This window comes from Oncorhynchus masou, chromosome 5, assembly GCF_036934945.1.
Source record: "Oncorhynchus masou masou isolate Uvic2021 chromosome 5, UVic_Omas_1.1, whole genome shotgun sequence".
Classification (NCBI taxonomy): Eukaryota; Metazoa; Chordata; class Actinopteri; order Salmoniformes; family Salmonidae; genus Oncorhynchus; species Oncorhynchus masou.
The window spans coordinates 50,278,739-50,294,275 of NC_088216.1; the positions used below are offsets into that span (position 1 = coordinate 50,278,739).

General features: G+C 44.3%; 1 protein-coding gene across 5 annotated transcripts in view; it reads left to right on the forward strand.

The window, feature by feature from the left end:
- The window catches only part of LOC135539765 (SLIT-ROBO Rho GTPase-activating protein 3-like), a 64,324-nt gene that overhangs the window by 23,581 nt on the left and 25,206 nt on the right, over positions 1–15,537 (forward strand). For all 5 annotated transcript variants that reach the window (XM_064965869.1, XM_064965870.1, XM_064965868.1 and 2 more), the window contains 7 exons: positions 2,758–2,920; positions 5,298–5,360; positions 7,612–7,797; positions 8,168–8,296; positions 8,954–9,175; positions 11,218–11,319; positions 12,986–13,183. In XM_064965869.1, the coding sequence (XP_064821941.1) occupies positions 2,758–2,920; positions 5,298–5,360; positions 7,612–7,797; positions 8,168–8,296; positions 8,954–9,175; positions 11,218–11,319; positions 12,986–13,183 (1,063 nt within the window). The remainder of the gene's footprint in view (positions 1–2,757; positions 2,921–5,297; positions 5,361–7,611; positions 7,798–8,167; positions 8,297–8,953; positions 9,176–11,217; positions 11,320–12,985; positions 13,184–15,537) is intronic.

A 15,537-nucleotide genomic window follows, 5' to 3' on the forward strand; every position in this document is an offset into this window, starting at 1 on the left:
CATGTGACAGATGTGACAGTCTGGAGACGCCTTGGAGAACGTTCTGCTGCCTGCAACATCCTCCAGCATGACCGGTTTGGCGGTGGGTCAGTCATGGTGGCATTTCTTTGGGGGGCCGCACAGCCCTCCATGTGCTCGCCAGAGGTAGCCTGACTGCCATTAGGTACCGAGATGAGATCCTCAGACCCCTTGTGAGACCATATGCTGGTGCGGTTGGCCCTGGGTTCCTCCTAATGCAAGACAATGCTAGACCTCATGTGGCTGGAGTGTGTCAGCAGTTCCTGCAAGAGGAAGGCATTGATGCTAAGGACTGGCCCGTCCGTTCCCCAGACCTGCACGTGGAGGCCACACACACTACTAAGCCTCATTTTGACTTGTTTTAAGGACATTACATCAAAGTTGGATCAGCCTGTAGTGTGACTCCAAATCCAGACCTCCATGGGTTGATAAATTTGATTTCCATTGATCATTTTTGTGTGATTTTGTTGTCAGCACATTCAACTATGTAAAAAAATATTTTTTTTTTACTAGGAATATTTAATTCATTCAGATCTAGGATGTGTTATTTTAGTGTTCCCTTTTTTTTGGAGCAATGTGTGTATGTGTGTATGTGTGTGGAGAGAGAGAGAGAGACACACACACACACAGAGACAGACATGTCCTTATTTACTCTTGCACTTGACCTGACTATGCAGCCCCTTGCTTGACATTCTCCTTGGCTTTTTGAGTAGCTTCCTCTATGGTTTTAGTGGAATCTATATGGATGAGATACCGTGTAGACTATCAGAGAATACATGGATCATTCTCCCCCATTTCTCTATTCTCCTCTCCTTCTCAATTTTCTTATCCTTCTCTATTATCCTCTCTCGACACCCCATTGTCCCAGTTGCACCCTCCTCACATTAAATGGCAATCATTATTTCTGTCTTTCAAAGGTGTGATTCAGAACTCACCGAGTGCTGCACTCACTTGGCTGCAAGAATCTCCATGTTTAATAATTCCATCCATGCCTCCCTCTTCTCCCGCCCTCGCTCCAGAGCGCGCTCTCTCTTTATTTCCTCAAACCTTCAGAGGTCTCCTTCCCTTTTTATCAGTTTTGATCTTTTGATATTTTCAGGTTTTCATTTCAGTGTCAAACTCAATGAAAGAAGAGGTGCATGGACAAACAGAAAAAAGTTTTCCAAGTTGCTCGAGAAGAATGCATGCATGGGGAAAAGGGTCATTATACCATCTCCAGTTCCGTGCAGTGCAGATCACTGCAGTGTTGGTCCCCTGCTGGTAGTGGCCTGTTATCTGCAATGGACAGCTCAGAGACAGCTCTTAGAGTATATAACCTCCTATAAGAACTTCTTAGCCAAGATAGTTTACTTTGATTCAGTGCAGAGCTACTTGCTAGTTCGGGCCCCAACTGAGTTCCTGACAGCCGACTGTATGTCCAGGATCAATCATTCACATCCTCCACCACAGATAGGGAAGCTATGGGGACTTTCTATTCAAAGGATGCTGGATGAAAAGGAAGGACCTGACGAGAGCCCCAGAGGTGTGGGCTGTGGAGTAGCCAAGGCTACACGGAGCAACATATTAAAGCTAGTCTCTTTTTTAACTATCCACGCCAGGAACTTCTTTCCTTATTCTTTTTATGGTCTGTTTTGACATCTTTTCACTTGTATGGTTGGAGAGACTGGAGTCAGGTGCCCCTAGAGTGGTAAAGATTTTGAGCAGGGTTTGAGTCAATTTGAAATGGAAGGCAGTCAATTCAGGAAGTAAATTCTCATACAATAATACAAAAACAAGTTTTGCAATCACTTCTCTATACACTGAAAAGTAAATGCAATTTAAAAAAATTATTATATATATTTATTATTATTTGTTATTATTTTTAATTCAAATCCCTTCTTGAATTGACTGCCTTCAATTGTAATTGACCCTGACTTGGAGAGGCTGACTGAGGTCAAGACTCTGCTCCTGTGGAAGACTCTGATATGCATTATGATGTGTCAGTAATAATTAAGGAGAGGAACCTCGAACTGTACACTCGTTTCATTATAACAATTACATCGCATTAAAGAAACGGGAGAACCGTTCACTTGAAGCAATGTCATGCAGTTTATTCTGAGCGATGTAGTGCTATATGACTGGTTAGCTTGCTGTCGTCTTGCAGACTCCTCCTTAGTCACTTGTTCGTTACTCAACCTGTGGTTATTGATGGGTTGTAGAAAAGACTAGAGGTTCCTTATCAAATAGGCTTTTGATTGTGATATGCAGAGCGGTGCATGCTTAGCAAAATGTCATAATATAAAAGGTAACCCCCCCCCTCACACAATGTTACTTCAGTCAGCATGCTCAGCTGAAGACGTCTATCTGACCCTGTGTTGAAGTTATATGCAGAGCGGTGCATGCTTAGCAAAATGTCATAATATAAAAGATAACCCCCCCCCCCCCCCCTCACACAATGTTACTTCAGTCAGCATGCTCAGCCCAAGATGCCTATCTGACTGTGGTGGTGAGACTTAGTTTCCTTCTTTCACTGTGTGCTACTTCCTTTTGCTCCTCTACAGGAAATGAAGAGAATGTGATAAACGTATATCTCATCTCCACATCAAAGCTTCATCTCACCTACAGGCTTTCATTTAACAACACCTCACCTTCTCTGCTGTTAATTTCCACACTAGTATCTGCTAAACTACACTGGTAGAATCCAATAGCTAAATGATGGTGGGGACAAGCAATAATATCCCCCCCCCCTGTTATTTCCAGGAAGGACCAGAACCTGCTGTCGACAGTGAACTGTTGGTACTTGGTCCTGAACCAGACAAGGAGAGAGAGCAGAGATCATGCTACCCTCAGCGACCTCTACAACAACAACGTCATCTTCCGCCTGGCACACGTCGGAGAGGATGTCATCAGACTTTTCAAAAAGGTCAGGACCCCCCCTCCCCCACACACACACACACACCACAAGCACATGCACACAGAAGCTGGAGGAGGACGCAGGTGATACAGGGAAAGGAATTTGAAGGAGGGAAAGATAAAGTCGAAGCACATAAGGGTGATTACACACACACGCCTGGGATATTAACCTACAGTATGTGCTGTCAGGCTGGGCTAGTACCAACCCTGTCTACCTCTGGATGGCAGACCTACAGCTGAGAGATGTGTTCCCCACCTTCAAATGTCTTTCCTTCCCTTTCTCTGTGTCACCTGCTCCCTCCTCCAGCGTTTCCTGTTCTTCACAACATCTTTGTCTTTCTAAAGTGGTAAAGAAACTACATCTGGTAAACAAACTACAATTATAATCTCAGCTTCTATCCTGCAATTTTCATGTCATTAAATGACTGAAGGATACATTGCTGCATGAAATGTCCCTGTTAATCTTCACATAAGTATACACATTAGCTATAGCCTAGGACCCATCAGAGCTATAAAGCATGTCTCAGAGAGAGAGTTAGAGCAGAGTGGCCATGGTTCAGGGACTACAGTATGATGGAACGGTCTGGCTGGGGGAAGCACAGATCAGTATCGATCCACAGCAACCGGCTGAGGTCTCACATGATTTATGTCCTCTGGGAATGGATATGCTGTCAGAGGGAGCCATGATGAGGCTGGGTTACTCTTGCCTGGTGGGCTGAGTTGTTCCTGCCTGGTGGGCTGAGTTGTTCCTGCCTGGTGGGCTGAGTTGTTGCTGCCTGGTGGGCTGAGTTGTTGCTGCCTGGTGGGCTGAGTTGTTGCTGCCTGGTGGGCTGAGTTGTTGCTGCCTGGTGGGCTGAGTTGTTGCTGCCTGGTGGGCTGAGTTGTTGCTGCCTGGTGGGCTGAGTTGTTCCTGCCTGGTGGGCTGAGTTGTTGCTGCCTGGTGGGCTGAGTTGTTGCTGCCTGGTGGGCTGAGTTGTTGCTGCCTGGTGGGCTGAGTTGTTGCTGCCTGGTGGGCTGAGTTGTTGCTGCCTGGTGGGCTGAGTTGTTGCTGCCTGGTGGGCTGAGTTGTTGCTGCCTGGTGGGCTGAGTTGTTGCTGCCTGGTGGGCTGAGTTGTTGCTGCCTGGTGGGCTGAGTTGTTGCTGCCTGGTGGGCTGAGTTGTTGCTGGTGGGCTGAGTTGTTGCTGCCTGGTGGGCTGAGTTGTTGCTGCCTGGTGGGCTGAGTTGTTGCTGCCTGGTGGTGGGCTGCCTGGTGGGCTGAGTTGTTGCTGCCTGGTGGGCTGAGTTGTTGCTGCCTGGTGGGCTGAGTTGTTGCTGCCTGGTGGGCTGAGTTGTTGCTGCCTGGTGGGCTGAGTGGTTGCTGCCTGGTGGGCAGCTCAGAGAGAGGTGGCTGAGTAATTGCCTGTTGAAAAATGATATCTCTCCCACTGCTGTTGAGTAGATGGTGCAGTAGCACCATCTATGCCAGGGTTCCCCAACTGATGGATTTGTTCCACAGGTGGTATTATTTGGCCCCTCAAATTTTCTGAGCAAATTTATTTTTTTGTCATGGTTGCACCTAAGTGCAACCAACCATCTAAGGGCAGTCACATGGCCGTGACTGTAAAAACATTTTAATTTTGCAAATCTGTCCTCAGGTATTCCCACACTAAGAGACCAATGTTAGCATGGTTTGAAATGGTTATTTTAGTCATCTGTTATATCTGTTTTGGGCTTTTTGAGGTCAATTTTCAGTCTACAAATGATTTGTAATTATGTTCCGGCCCGCCGATCATCCGCTCAAGAAAAAAAAATCGTCATGGGCTGATCCCCGATCTATGCATTCCATACGACATACCATCTGGGTTCAATGTAGAAGCAAATATTGTGCAACATGAATATACTAAACTAAGAAATAATGTTAATGAATACTGTTTAAGTTGTTCTTATATGCGTAAATGTAGTGTTGCTGCCATAGCACCAATCTCTGAGGAAAGTGGAATTCATTAGGCTGGGCATAACAACCCATGGCCGTGACAACCTACCACCACTGACGCCTAAAGACTGCTCTTTTAACCTGTAACACACTCTGTAGTGTATTACTGAAGAGGAATACCGTTCCTACTCTTACAGGATTATTTAAACCACTCTGTCTTCCATACTTCCTCGTCTATTAGCTGCCTGCCTGTACACAGCCTTTTTCATAAATAGAGAGAAACATGTCGTGGTGTTCAGTCATCTTCTCCATACAAACACATTAAAGGGAAACGCGTCTCTTCCATACAGACACATAATCCCGGGGAAAGCGATGTATTCATGCCTCAGGGAAACAACCAGGTCTGTTAATGGTAAACATGTTCTTCCTGTCACCTGTGAGATTGATTTGCATGCTTCCTCTGCTTCTTTTCAGAGCAAAGACATCGGGGTGCAGATGCACGAGGAGTTGGTAAAAGTCACGAATGAGCTCTACACTGTGAGTAAACATGTCACTCTCTCGCTCGTCCCTCTTTCTTTCGATTTCTCTCTTGCCTCTCTCGCCCCTCTTTCTTTCTTTCTATCTCTCTCTCTCTCTCTCGCCCCTCTTTCTTTCTCTCTCTCTTTCCCCTCTTTCTTTCTCACGCTCTCGGCCTTGCTCTTTTTTTCTCTCTCCTTCCTTTTCTCTTCCCCAATATCTTTGTACTGTAAAGTGTCTCCTTCCATCCACTCCCCATGTTTGTTAGTTAGCCTCGTGAAGCTTACGCCATTCCGCTAGACCCACCTCAGACCCTCTGACTCTCTGCTCTGTTGTCTCTGGGTTGCCCAGGATCTGCCCAGAGCAGAATAGCTTTATCAGCACTCCAGCAGCACAGCCTAGCTGCACAGGTCATTTCTTTCTGCCCTGGAGGACATTAAGAATTTGCATTTTTCCTCCCGCTGTGAGAGAAGTTGTAGTTGAAGGAGAAACTGTACTTGCCATTGGCTCTGCTCCAAGCCGACTCAGCAGTTTCCACTGCAGTGGAGGTCTGCTCGCTGCCAAGGTGCGTCGTCACATATTTACATATTCAGCCCATGCTACACAGATCTGTTGTTAAAGTTAATTGGCATCCTTCTCTTCTGTCTGTAAATTGAATGTGTACATGAAGAGTATGAAGTACTTCCTCACGAGCCCTTTCCCAACAATGCAGTTAAAAAGTAAGAACATTACAAATGGATTAAAAGAAAATAGTAACACAATAAAATAACAATAGCGAGGCTATATATAAGTTCTATACAAGGAGTACCAGTACCGAGTCGTGTACTGGGGTACGAAGTAGTTGGGGTGATGGATTTAGGTAATATGTAGGTTTGGTTAGGTGATTGATTGATTTGAAGTACAATGTACATGTAGGTAGGTGTTTCATTAATTGTTCAACAGTCTTATGGCTTTGGGGTAGTCCACGATCAGCTCCTTTTGTCTTCCTGACATTGTGTGATTTGATGTGTGTGCTTGTGCATGCGTGAATGTGTGTTTGTGACAGGAAGGCACTCATTTGTGAAATGTGATGCCTATTTCTGACATGCCAGGGCATTGCTTTGTAACACAGACAGTATGGACTCTATCGGCTGTTTAGCCAGAGTCCTGGATTACAATCAATATGTAGAGAATGACATTGTCCACCAGCCAGACAGCTAAACCAGCAGCCACATTACAGAGGCTGGTATTATATCAATTGTATTAGAATGTTGATCCTGTTCGTTTGTTTTGGTTGAAATGGATATAGAATGACTGTGATTGACTCGTGTCGACACATGCAGTGTCTGTCCATTCACATCCCTCAGATTATTTAAGTGTTGTAGGCAGGCCAGTGAGCATTGGTAAAATAACACGACCACACTGTGCAGCAGCAAGCATGCAACAAATTGAAAATGCCTGGGATTTAAATGCACTAAATGGCCGCATGAGGAATGATTCTGCATGACATACAACAGAATGATGCAAATATTCATAGATTTTTCATTGATGTGTACGTCTCATTATACGTTCACCTGCACGCAGTCGGGGACATAGTTAATAGCTAGTACTTGTACATACCCTGTTTTATGTACAGTGTTGATGCGTAATGCACAATTGAGCGCCAGCTCGGCTTCAACACGTCCCCAGCTTGATCTGACTTCAAGTCAGAACCAAAGGCTCCTCTCTTGTTTCACACCCAGCAGCAGCCAGAGGAACGAGGAAAGGTTCTCTGACCCTCGGCTTGAGAAAAAGATCTCTGTAACCTTGGCTACGACAATCTTCCTGCTGGTTTCACTTGCGCTCTCCTCACCATCGATTACCTCAGTCAGAGTTGCTAGGAGACGTGTAAGAGAGAGGGTGAGTTTGTAGTGTGTGAGGGGAGAGAAACAGAAGTAACCTAATTTTAGCACCTGGTCACAAATCCTTAACAGATTTGACAGTAGCTGCCTCTCTGTGTTCTCATTCCGTTGACAGGACACGCGGATTAGTATGCCGAATCATAACTTTAGATATGCACGTCAAACCAATCTCCCGTTCACGTCGTCTGTTACACGCTTATCGTGATGTGTTAGTGTGTTGCCTCGTTACTCCGTTGAGTTAGTCTCGTGACCAATGTCAACGTCCAGACCACGAGCCTTGACGTGAACTTTGTGTACATGTAGTTGATTTTTAATGTGCTGTACGATGTCCTGTTTTAATGTTCACATTGACACACCGCTCTAACCCTTGTCGTCCTCCTGTCCCTGGGTAGGTGATGAAGACCTACCACATGTACCACGCCGAGAGCGTCAGCGCCGAGAGCAAGCTGAAGGAGGCGGAGAAACAGGAAGAGAAGCAGATTGGCAAGGCCAATGAGGTCAGCACCAGCCTCATGCGCCACGACGACCGCCCACAGCGACGCAGCTCCGTCAAGAAGATGGAGAAGATGAAGGAGAAGGTGTGGCTTGGGCTGAGTGTGTGTGTGTGTGTGTGTTCTCCCAATTGTCTGTAAAAGCTCTGAGGACTTGGATGCATTAGCCTCTGACATTTCATCAGTTAATGTACAGTATATACTAATGACCAGAAACATTAACTGGTTTTGTTGCCGTGGTGAGACTGGACCTCTTGTTTCATATGTCGCATGTAAATGATTTTGATCAGATTAGACTTCCATAGATGGAACAAAATGTTTTACACCCTTGGTATAAGAATCCTTTTAGAGAGAGATCATCTATGGTTTACTGATTTTTGTCTCTGTCTCCCTCTCTTACTACCCCCCCCCCCCCCCCCACCCGTCTCACTCTCTCTTCTTCTCCCTCTCTCCCCAGAGACAAGCCAAATACTCTGAAAACAAGCTGAAGTGCACTAAAGCCCGGAACGACTATTTGTTGAACCTGGCCGCGACCAATGCTCTGGTGGCCAAATATTACATCCACGATGTCTCTGACATGATAGATGTGAGTGGGTGGTACAGGACATGCTGATTACAACAACATGAGAATGGTAGAATCCATTTGGTACACAAAAGCCCAGTAGCATCTTGTAATACAGGGTATTTTATTCAAAGTTAGCGTTCTATTGATTGCAATGAATAATAGATACAATAGTTTGATTGAAGCAGAGGAGCATCTGACACAGTATCTCCTATTTTGTTTGAAGTTAACATTTTATTGATTGCAATGGATTTAATGAATAATTGATACAGTAAGATAGTTTGATAGATGGAAGCATAATAGCGTCTTGTGACACAGTATCTCTCCCCATTGGTTTGGGAACTAACATTATGTGCTTCCCAATGGTGGTAACCATAGAAATATAATTACTAGAACAGACATTTCCATTGTAGTAGTTCTAATTCTATGGTAATGACTGTATTTGGTATACATATTTAGTAGACATTTGAGGAACGAAAGTCAGGTTCTAGATGGAAAAAAAAACAATGATCATGAACGTGACTTTTATGACTGGGTACTTTTCCTACTCATCCCAACCTGGGTGAGGTTTATGGTTATTGCTGTCATAATGACTGTGTATTTTCCCTGTCTGTGACCCAGGGAAAGGGTTAGTTATTTCTATGGTAATGACTGTGTTGTGTTGTCCATGCCTCCCCCCAGTGCTGTGACATGGGCTACCATGCCAGCCTGGCGCGGACCCTGAGGACCTACCTGTCTGCAGAGTACAGCCTGGAGACGTCCCGCCACGAGGGGCTGGACCAGCTGGAGGGGGCCGTGGATGCCATGGATGTCAGAGGGGACAAACACAGGGTCATGGACATGCACAGTCAGATCTTCTGCCCGCCAACACGCTTCGACTACCAGCCACACATGGGCGACGAGGTGAGGGAGGCGGAGGGTGCGTGATTGGAGGGGTGATTGTAACAGCAATGCCAGGGTCGAAAATATACTGCTGAAAATTCTGTTTGTTTTTTTCAAGCATATTTTCTCTCTACTCAGCCTCTCTGCCTCCCTTTGTCTGTCTTGACTTGAGGTTTCAAGTGCAACATTGTATCAAATCAATGAACTGGGTCTGGCCTGAAGCTGTCTCTTTGAAATTTTGTATCAACTAGCCTATTCCAGGCCTTCAAGGTTCCCCATGCCAGTGAGCTTGGGTCAGACAGCTGTTTTTGTGCAAGGGAAAGGTATTTTATGACCTTTCCACTGGATATATGGCATCGTCAGATCATGGTATTTTGCTCTTTCACACCGAGGCTTGGTTATTATTGAGGAGGAGATTGCTGGAAATCATTTTCAAATAGGAACTATTAGGCTATCATTGCAAATAAAAAAACAGGACTTCATTGACTTACTGTGTGGGGTGAAGAAATAATGACTGAAAAGCTCAGCTTATTAGTGGTAGATATGGTGAGTTAAGACAAGCTGAAAACATCCCCAAATAGGCACTTTCTTACATATGTGCGCAGCAGGCCAGGTAGGCTACTTCTGTGCTTGCTCCCTCAACATGAACACGACAGAGAAACCAGACCCATGCTCATTGCTCACATGGAGCACTCCAAACAAAAGACAATGAAAAAAATGGCTAAACTCATAAATTATAGTTATGAAATAAACCTAAACGTGTTTCTCACAAGTGTAGCAGGTTGTGAACTCTGCAAAACGCATTTCCACCCCAAGAATGAGAATGGTAAATGACTGTAGGCCTAATTAGTAATACAATGAATTAACAGAAATGAATGTAACCAAATGACGGGCATTAACGGTACATTTACTGGTGACGTACAGTATGGGAATAGATCATAATGAACAATCAAAGGGCAAATGAAACAATGAATGTTCAAAATAATTGGTGGGAGACAGTTGAGTGCGTTCTGGAGAGAGACGCGCCTGTAGTCTTATTTTCGTCCCTTGTCTCAACATTTCTTCACACATATCTTAGATGCTTTTCCGCTGATAGCTGCAACTCAATAATCAACTAGGCTTTTTGCCACCTGCGCTGCCTACGAAAGACTTCCTCATATGCCATTTCTCTTCTGTTCTATTGGTTTTCATATCAACTTTCTTTTGTTGTCCAGAAGCCAAAGGTACAATCCTAGTCATATTAGCAACCCGTCCTAGTCTTTCTAAGTAGATTTTCATCTCTGTCATATACCGCTGGCACCAGGTTCACTGTTTAGAATCCCGCAAATGATTGAAAATGACGTTTTATTGGCTGCTTTATTGCAGGAGTTGCATGTTCTGTTAAAATGAATTACCATAATGTTGTTAGGATCTGATTATTAGAGTAATAACTCAACGGACACTGTGAAAGCTTAAACCCAAGTTCATTCTTCCCAAAGGAACGAACAGCTGAATCGATGAAAACATATTCACCCAAGCACTATTATTTAACTCTTTCTCCTATGCTGTGTCTCCTCCTACCCATCTGAACAACCAATGCATCTCTGTTGCTAGACAGAACCTTGGTGATATCTGTTCTTCCTCACTTCATCTGACCTGGCCTCTACCCCAAAGTGCTCACTCCTCACCAACGCAAGGCTGTCATGGTGACTGGCACCAGACTCTCTTCTCCTCCCAGAGTTTCACTCCCATAGGATCCCTGATGGCTAACAATAACATATCCTGACATAATGTAAACGTTACATATTACCCTCTCTCTCTGTCTCTCTCTCTCTGTGTGATATGAAAAAGTATATTTCCTATTCTCAGAACCCAACAATGTAAATGTTATTTCTGTCATTCTGAGCAATGGGGGTAGACGCCCTAATGGGTTACGAACCCAATGCATATGGATCCTGTACATTTCTCAAATGGCCAGTCAATTTAAATCTTTAAATCACCTTGTCCGGCGCCACATGTTCTTAACGGAAACCCTGATCTCTATCTACAGTATCCATCCATCTAATCTAATCAATCTTCACCAGGTGTGTCAGGTGAGTGCCCAGCAGCCGGTGCAGACGGAGCTCCTGATGCGTCACCACCAGCTCCAGTCCCGCCTGGGGACGCTCAAGATAGAGAACGAGGAGGTGAGCTCCAACCCTAACATAGTCACATGGTCAGAGTCAGTAAACTTACCACCTGGGCCATGTTCAGTAGGTGAACATTGTAGATAGGAATGTCATGAGTATTGTCCTTATTGTACATGTCAGAGAATGTTACAAAAAGGTACCACATCGTTGATTCTTAATAGACAGAAATGAGCACGCGAGAACGATAAATGTTTAAATGTTTAAACCCACAAACTTAGTCAATCCCCCCAAAAATGAAGTCCAATGGTCACTTTATGGACACTATAGTCTCGTTTTAATCCGATGTCTAGACTAGGTCGGCACAGAAAATACTCTTACAACTCAATTGCTAATAACCCTGTTAAAAAGTCCGGTAACGGCCGGACGGCTCATGATGAAAGGCGAGTAGTGTGTTGTGTAACTTTTCATCTAGATTGGTATCATATTGGCTTAGATATGATAGTAGGGAGATTTGAATTTAACATTGAGCTTCATCCAATACCTATACTATTGTGTGTTACACAAGTTGTGCCCTGCTGAACATTTTAGGGAAAAACATGCATACAGGATATGGAAACATTCAGTATGTTAAAACTGATATACTGTCAGTCTTCTCTTGTCTCTTCAGAAATCCATCTAGGCAGAGGCCTATAGGCAAACATTGTGACTCATGTTTAGATTCACTTCATGAATACTCAAACAGACAGGCTTATATCCACTCAGGGCCAACAGATGACCTCAGCAGCTCTGGTGAACCACACACTGACTGCATTACTGTACTGTTGACCATGTTCATGTCGGCTGGAGGCGTTCTCCTACTCACACTATAATGAAGCGTGCGCGTACACACACATATACACACACAGTCCCTCTCTCTCACAAACATTCACACACACAATAATGCATTCACGCACACTCTCTCTCACAAGCAAAGTGTAGCCCCTGGGATCGCCTCTCATCTAACAAGCGGGCAGGGGAGCCCCTACTTTATGAGGACCGTCACAGCAGCGTTCATGCACAATACATCTTCTAAACTGACGAAGGGTTGACTCTCATCTTCCATCTCTTTCCCCGTCGCCCACCAAACCAGGCAGGCAGCCAGGCCCGAGCAGCTAGCACTACATCCAGGCCTCCAGCTACAGAGCCTGTCTGCCTGCCTGCTGGCTTCACGCTGCTGCAGTGATTCAGACAGATGTGTGTAAAGGTCACCATATTTGTGCTATGCGTTCAGCTTATCTCCTATGAATATGGAGGTGCTCCCTCTGCTCAGTTCCTCTCCCTCTCACACAGACAGAACACCAGTTATCTTCCTAATTATCTTCACATGGTCACACACTCACACCAGAAAACATGTCCCCTACCGGGCTGACTGAACTTTACATTATATATTATGCAAGCGGTTGTAGGATGTAGTACTGTGATCAAGATGGTGTCTGCAGAAGTCATACTAGTGTAGATGTGGGACATTTTGTTCTTTAATTTTACATTTAGCTCTTAAAGGAAAAATCGACTCAAACTATCTTTTGGTATTTGTTTCATTAGTCCACTGTTGATACAGTCCCATACAGATTTAAGAGCATTATACAATTACAATTGAAGTTTCATTGTGCGCAAGGAAAACACTGTGAAATATTGATGTTGTGACACAGTTTGATAATGACTCTTCCCTTTATGTATTTCTTAGGTAAGAAAGACCCTGGATGCCACCATGCAGACGCTGCAGGACATGCTGACGGTCGAGGACTTTGATGTGTCTGAGGCTTTCCAGCACAGCCAGTCCACTGAGTCGGTCAAGTCTGCCTCGTCCGACTCCTACATGAGCAAGGTCAACGTTGCTAAGAGACGAGCCAACCAGCAGGAGACGGAGGGCTTCTACTTCACTGTGAGTGGCTCTGATAAGTCACTTGACTTAAGACTTCACTGCGATTGGCTTTGACAACTAACTACGCTTACAAAGCATTTTTTCTTCTCATTTGTATGAATGCTTCCTGGTACAGTACCTTGCAAAAGTTTTCATCCCCCTTGGCATTTTTTGTATTTTGTTGCATTACAACCTGTAATTTCAATAGATTTTTATTTGGAATTCATGTAATGGACATACACAAAATAGTCCAAATTGGTAAAGTGAAATGAATTAAAGAACTTGTTTCAAGAAATTCAAAAACAATTAAAACGGAAATGAGGTGCGCGCATATGTATTTACCCCCTTTGCTATGCATATGTATTTACCCCCTTTGCTATGCATATGTATTTACCCCCTTTGCTATGCATATGTATTTACCCCCTTTGCTATGCATATGTATTTACCCCCTTTGCTATGCATATGTATTCACCCCCTTTGCTATGCATATGCATTCACCCCCTTTGCTATGCATATGCATTCACCCCCTTTGCTATGCATATGCATTCACCCCCTTTGCTATGCATATGCATTCACCCCCTTTGCGATGCATATGCATTCACCCCCTTTGCCCCGAAATAAGATCTGATGCAACCAATTACCTTCCGAAGGCACATAATTAGTTATATAAAGTCCATCTGTGTGCAATCTGTTTGTCACATGATCTGTCACATGATCTATATATATATATATATATATATCTGCTCTTAAAGGCCCCAGGGTCTGCAACACCACAAAGCGGCACTATGAAGACCAAGGAGCTCTCCAAACAGGTCAGGGACAAAGTTGTGGAGAGGTACAGATCAGGGTTGGGTTATAAAAAAAACTATCATAAACTTTGAATGTCCCACGGAGCACCATTAAATCCATTATTAAAACATGGAAAGAATATGGCACCACCACAAACCTGCCAAGAGTGGGCCGCCCACCAGAACTCACGGACCAGGCAAGGAGGAAATTAATCAGAGAGGCAACAAAGAGACCATAGATAACCCTGAAGGAGCTGCAAAGCTCCACAGCGGAGATTGGAGTATCTGTCCATAGGACCACTTTAAGCCGTATACTCCACAGAGCTGGGCTTTACGGAAGAGTGACCAGAAAAAAGCAAGCAAACACTTTTGGTGTTCGCCAAAAGGCATGTGGGAGACTCCCCAAACATATGGAAGAAAGTACTCTGGTCAGATAAGACTAAAATTGAGCTTTTTGGCCATCAAGGAAAACCCTATGTCTGGCGCAAACCCAACACCTTGCATCACCCGAGAACACCATCCCATACTGTGGGGATGTTTTTCATCGGCAGGGACTGGGAAACTGGTCAGAATTGAAGCAATGATGGATGGCGCTAAATACAGGGAAACTCTTGAGGGAAACCTGTTTGTCTTCCAGATATTTGAGACTAGGACGGAGGTTCACCTTCCAGCAGGACAATGACCCTAAGCATACTGATAAAGCAACACTCGGGTGGTTCATGGGGAAACATTTTAAATGTCTTGGAATGGCCTAGTCAAAGCCCAGACCTCAATCCAATTCAGAATCTGTGGTATGACTTAGTTTGCTGTACACCAGTGGAACTCATCCAACTTGAAGGTGCTGGAGCAGTTTTGCCTTGAAGAATGGGAAAAAAATCCCAGTGGCTAGATGTGCCAAGCTTATAGAGACATACCCCAAGAGACTTGCATTTGTAATTGTATTGATGTAAGTATATGGGTAGAGTCCAGTGTGTGCATAGAGCAAGTGCAGGAGGTTTAGTCCAAAAAGGGTAAATGGCCAGTAGCAGCAGGTAGCCATTTTGATTAGCTATTTAGAAGTCTTGTTTAGCAGTCTTATGGCTTGGTGGTAGAAGCTGTTCAGGGTCCTGTTGGTTCCAGACTCGGTGCATCGGTACCTTGCTGTGCAGTAGCAAAGTGAACAGTCTATGGCTTTGAAGGCAGAATTCTTATAAAAAAATGTACGTCTTCCTCTGACACCGTCTAGTATAGAGGTCCTGGATGGCAGGGAGCTCAGCCCAGCTCGGCCCCAGAACATTGTCATCATGGGTTCAATTCCCACAGGGATCACATAAGTGTACTGTAAGTCACTTTACAAAAAGTATAATAGTGTCATACATTATTATTGTATTAACACAACTTACAGTGCATTAGAAATGTTTTTTTCATCTTTATTAATGAATTATATTAAAGTACTTATGCTCCTCAAGTTTAGTGGCTTTCTCCAGTGTTCCTCATTATGCAGCATTATGCCCTGTGGAATTCAGACAGGCAACCATCTGGTTGTGAATTCATTTGACTGGTATTATCATCAGGCTTTGCTGATACAAGTCATGCAAATTAATTATG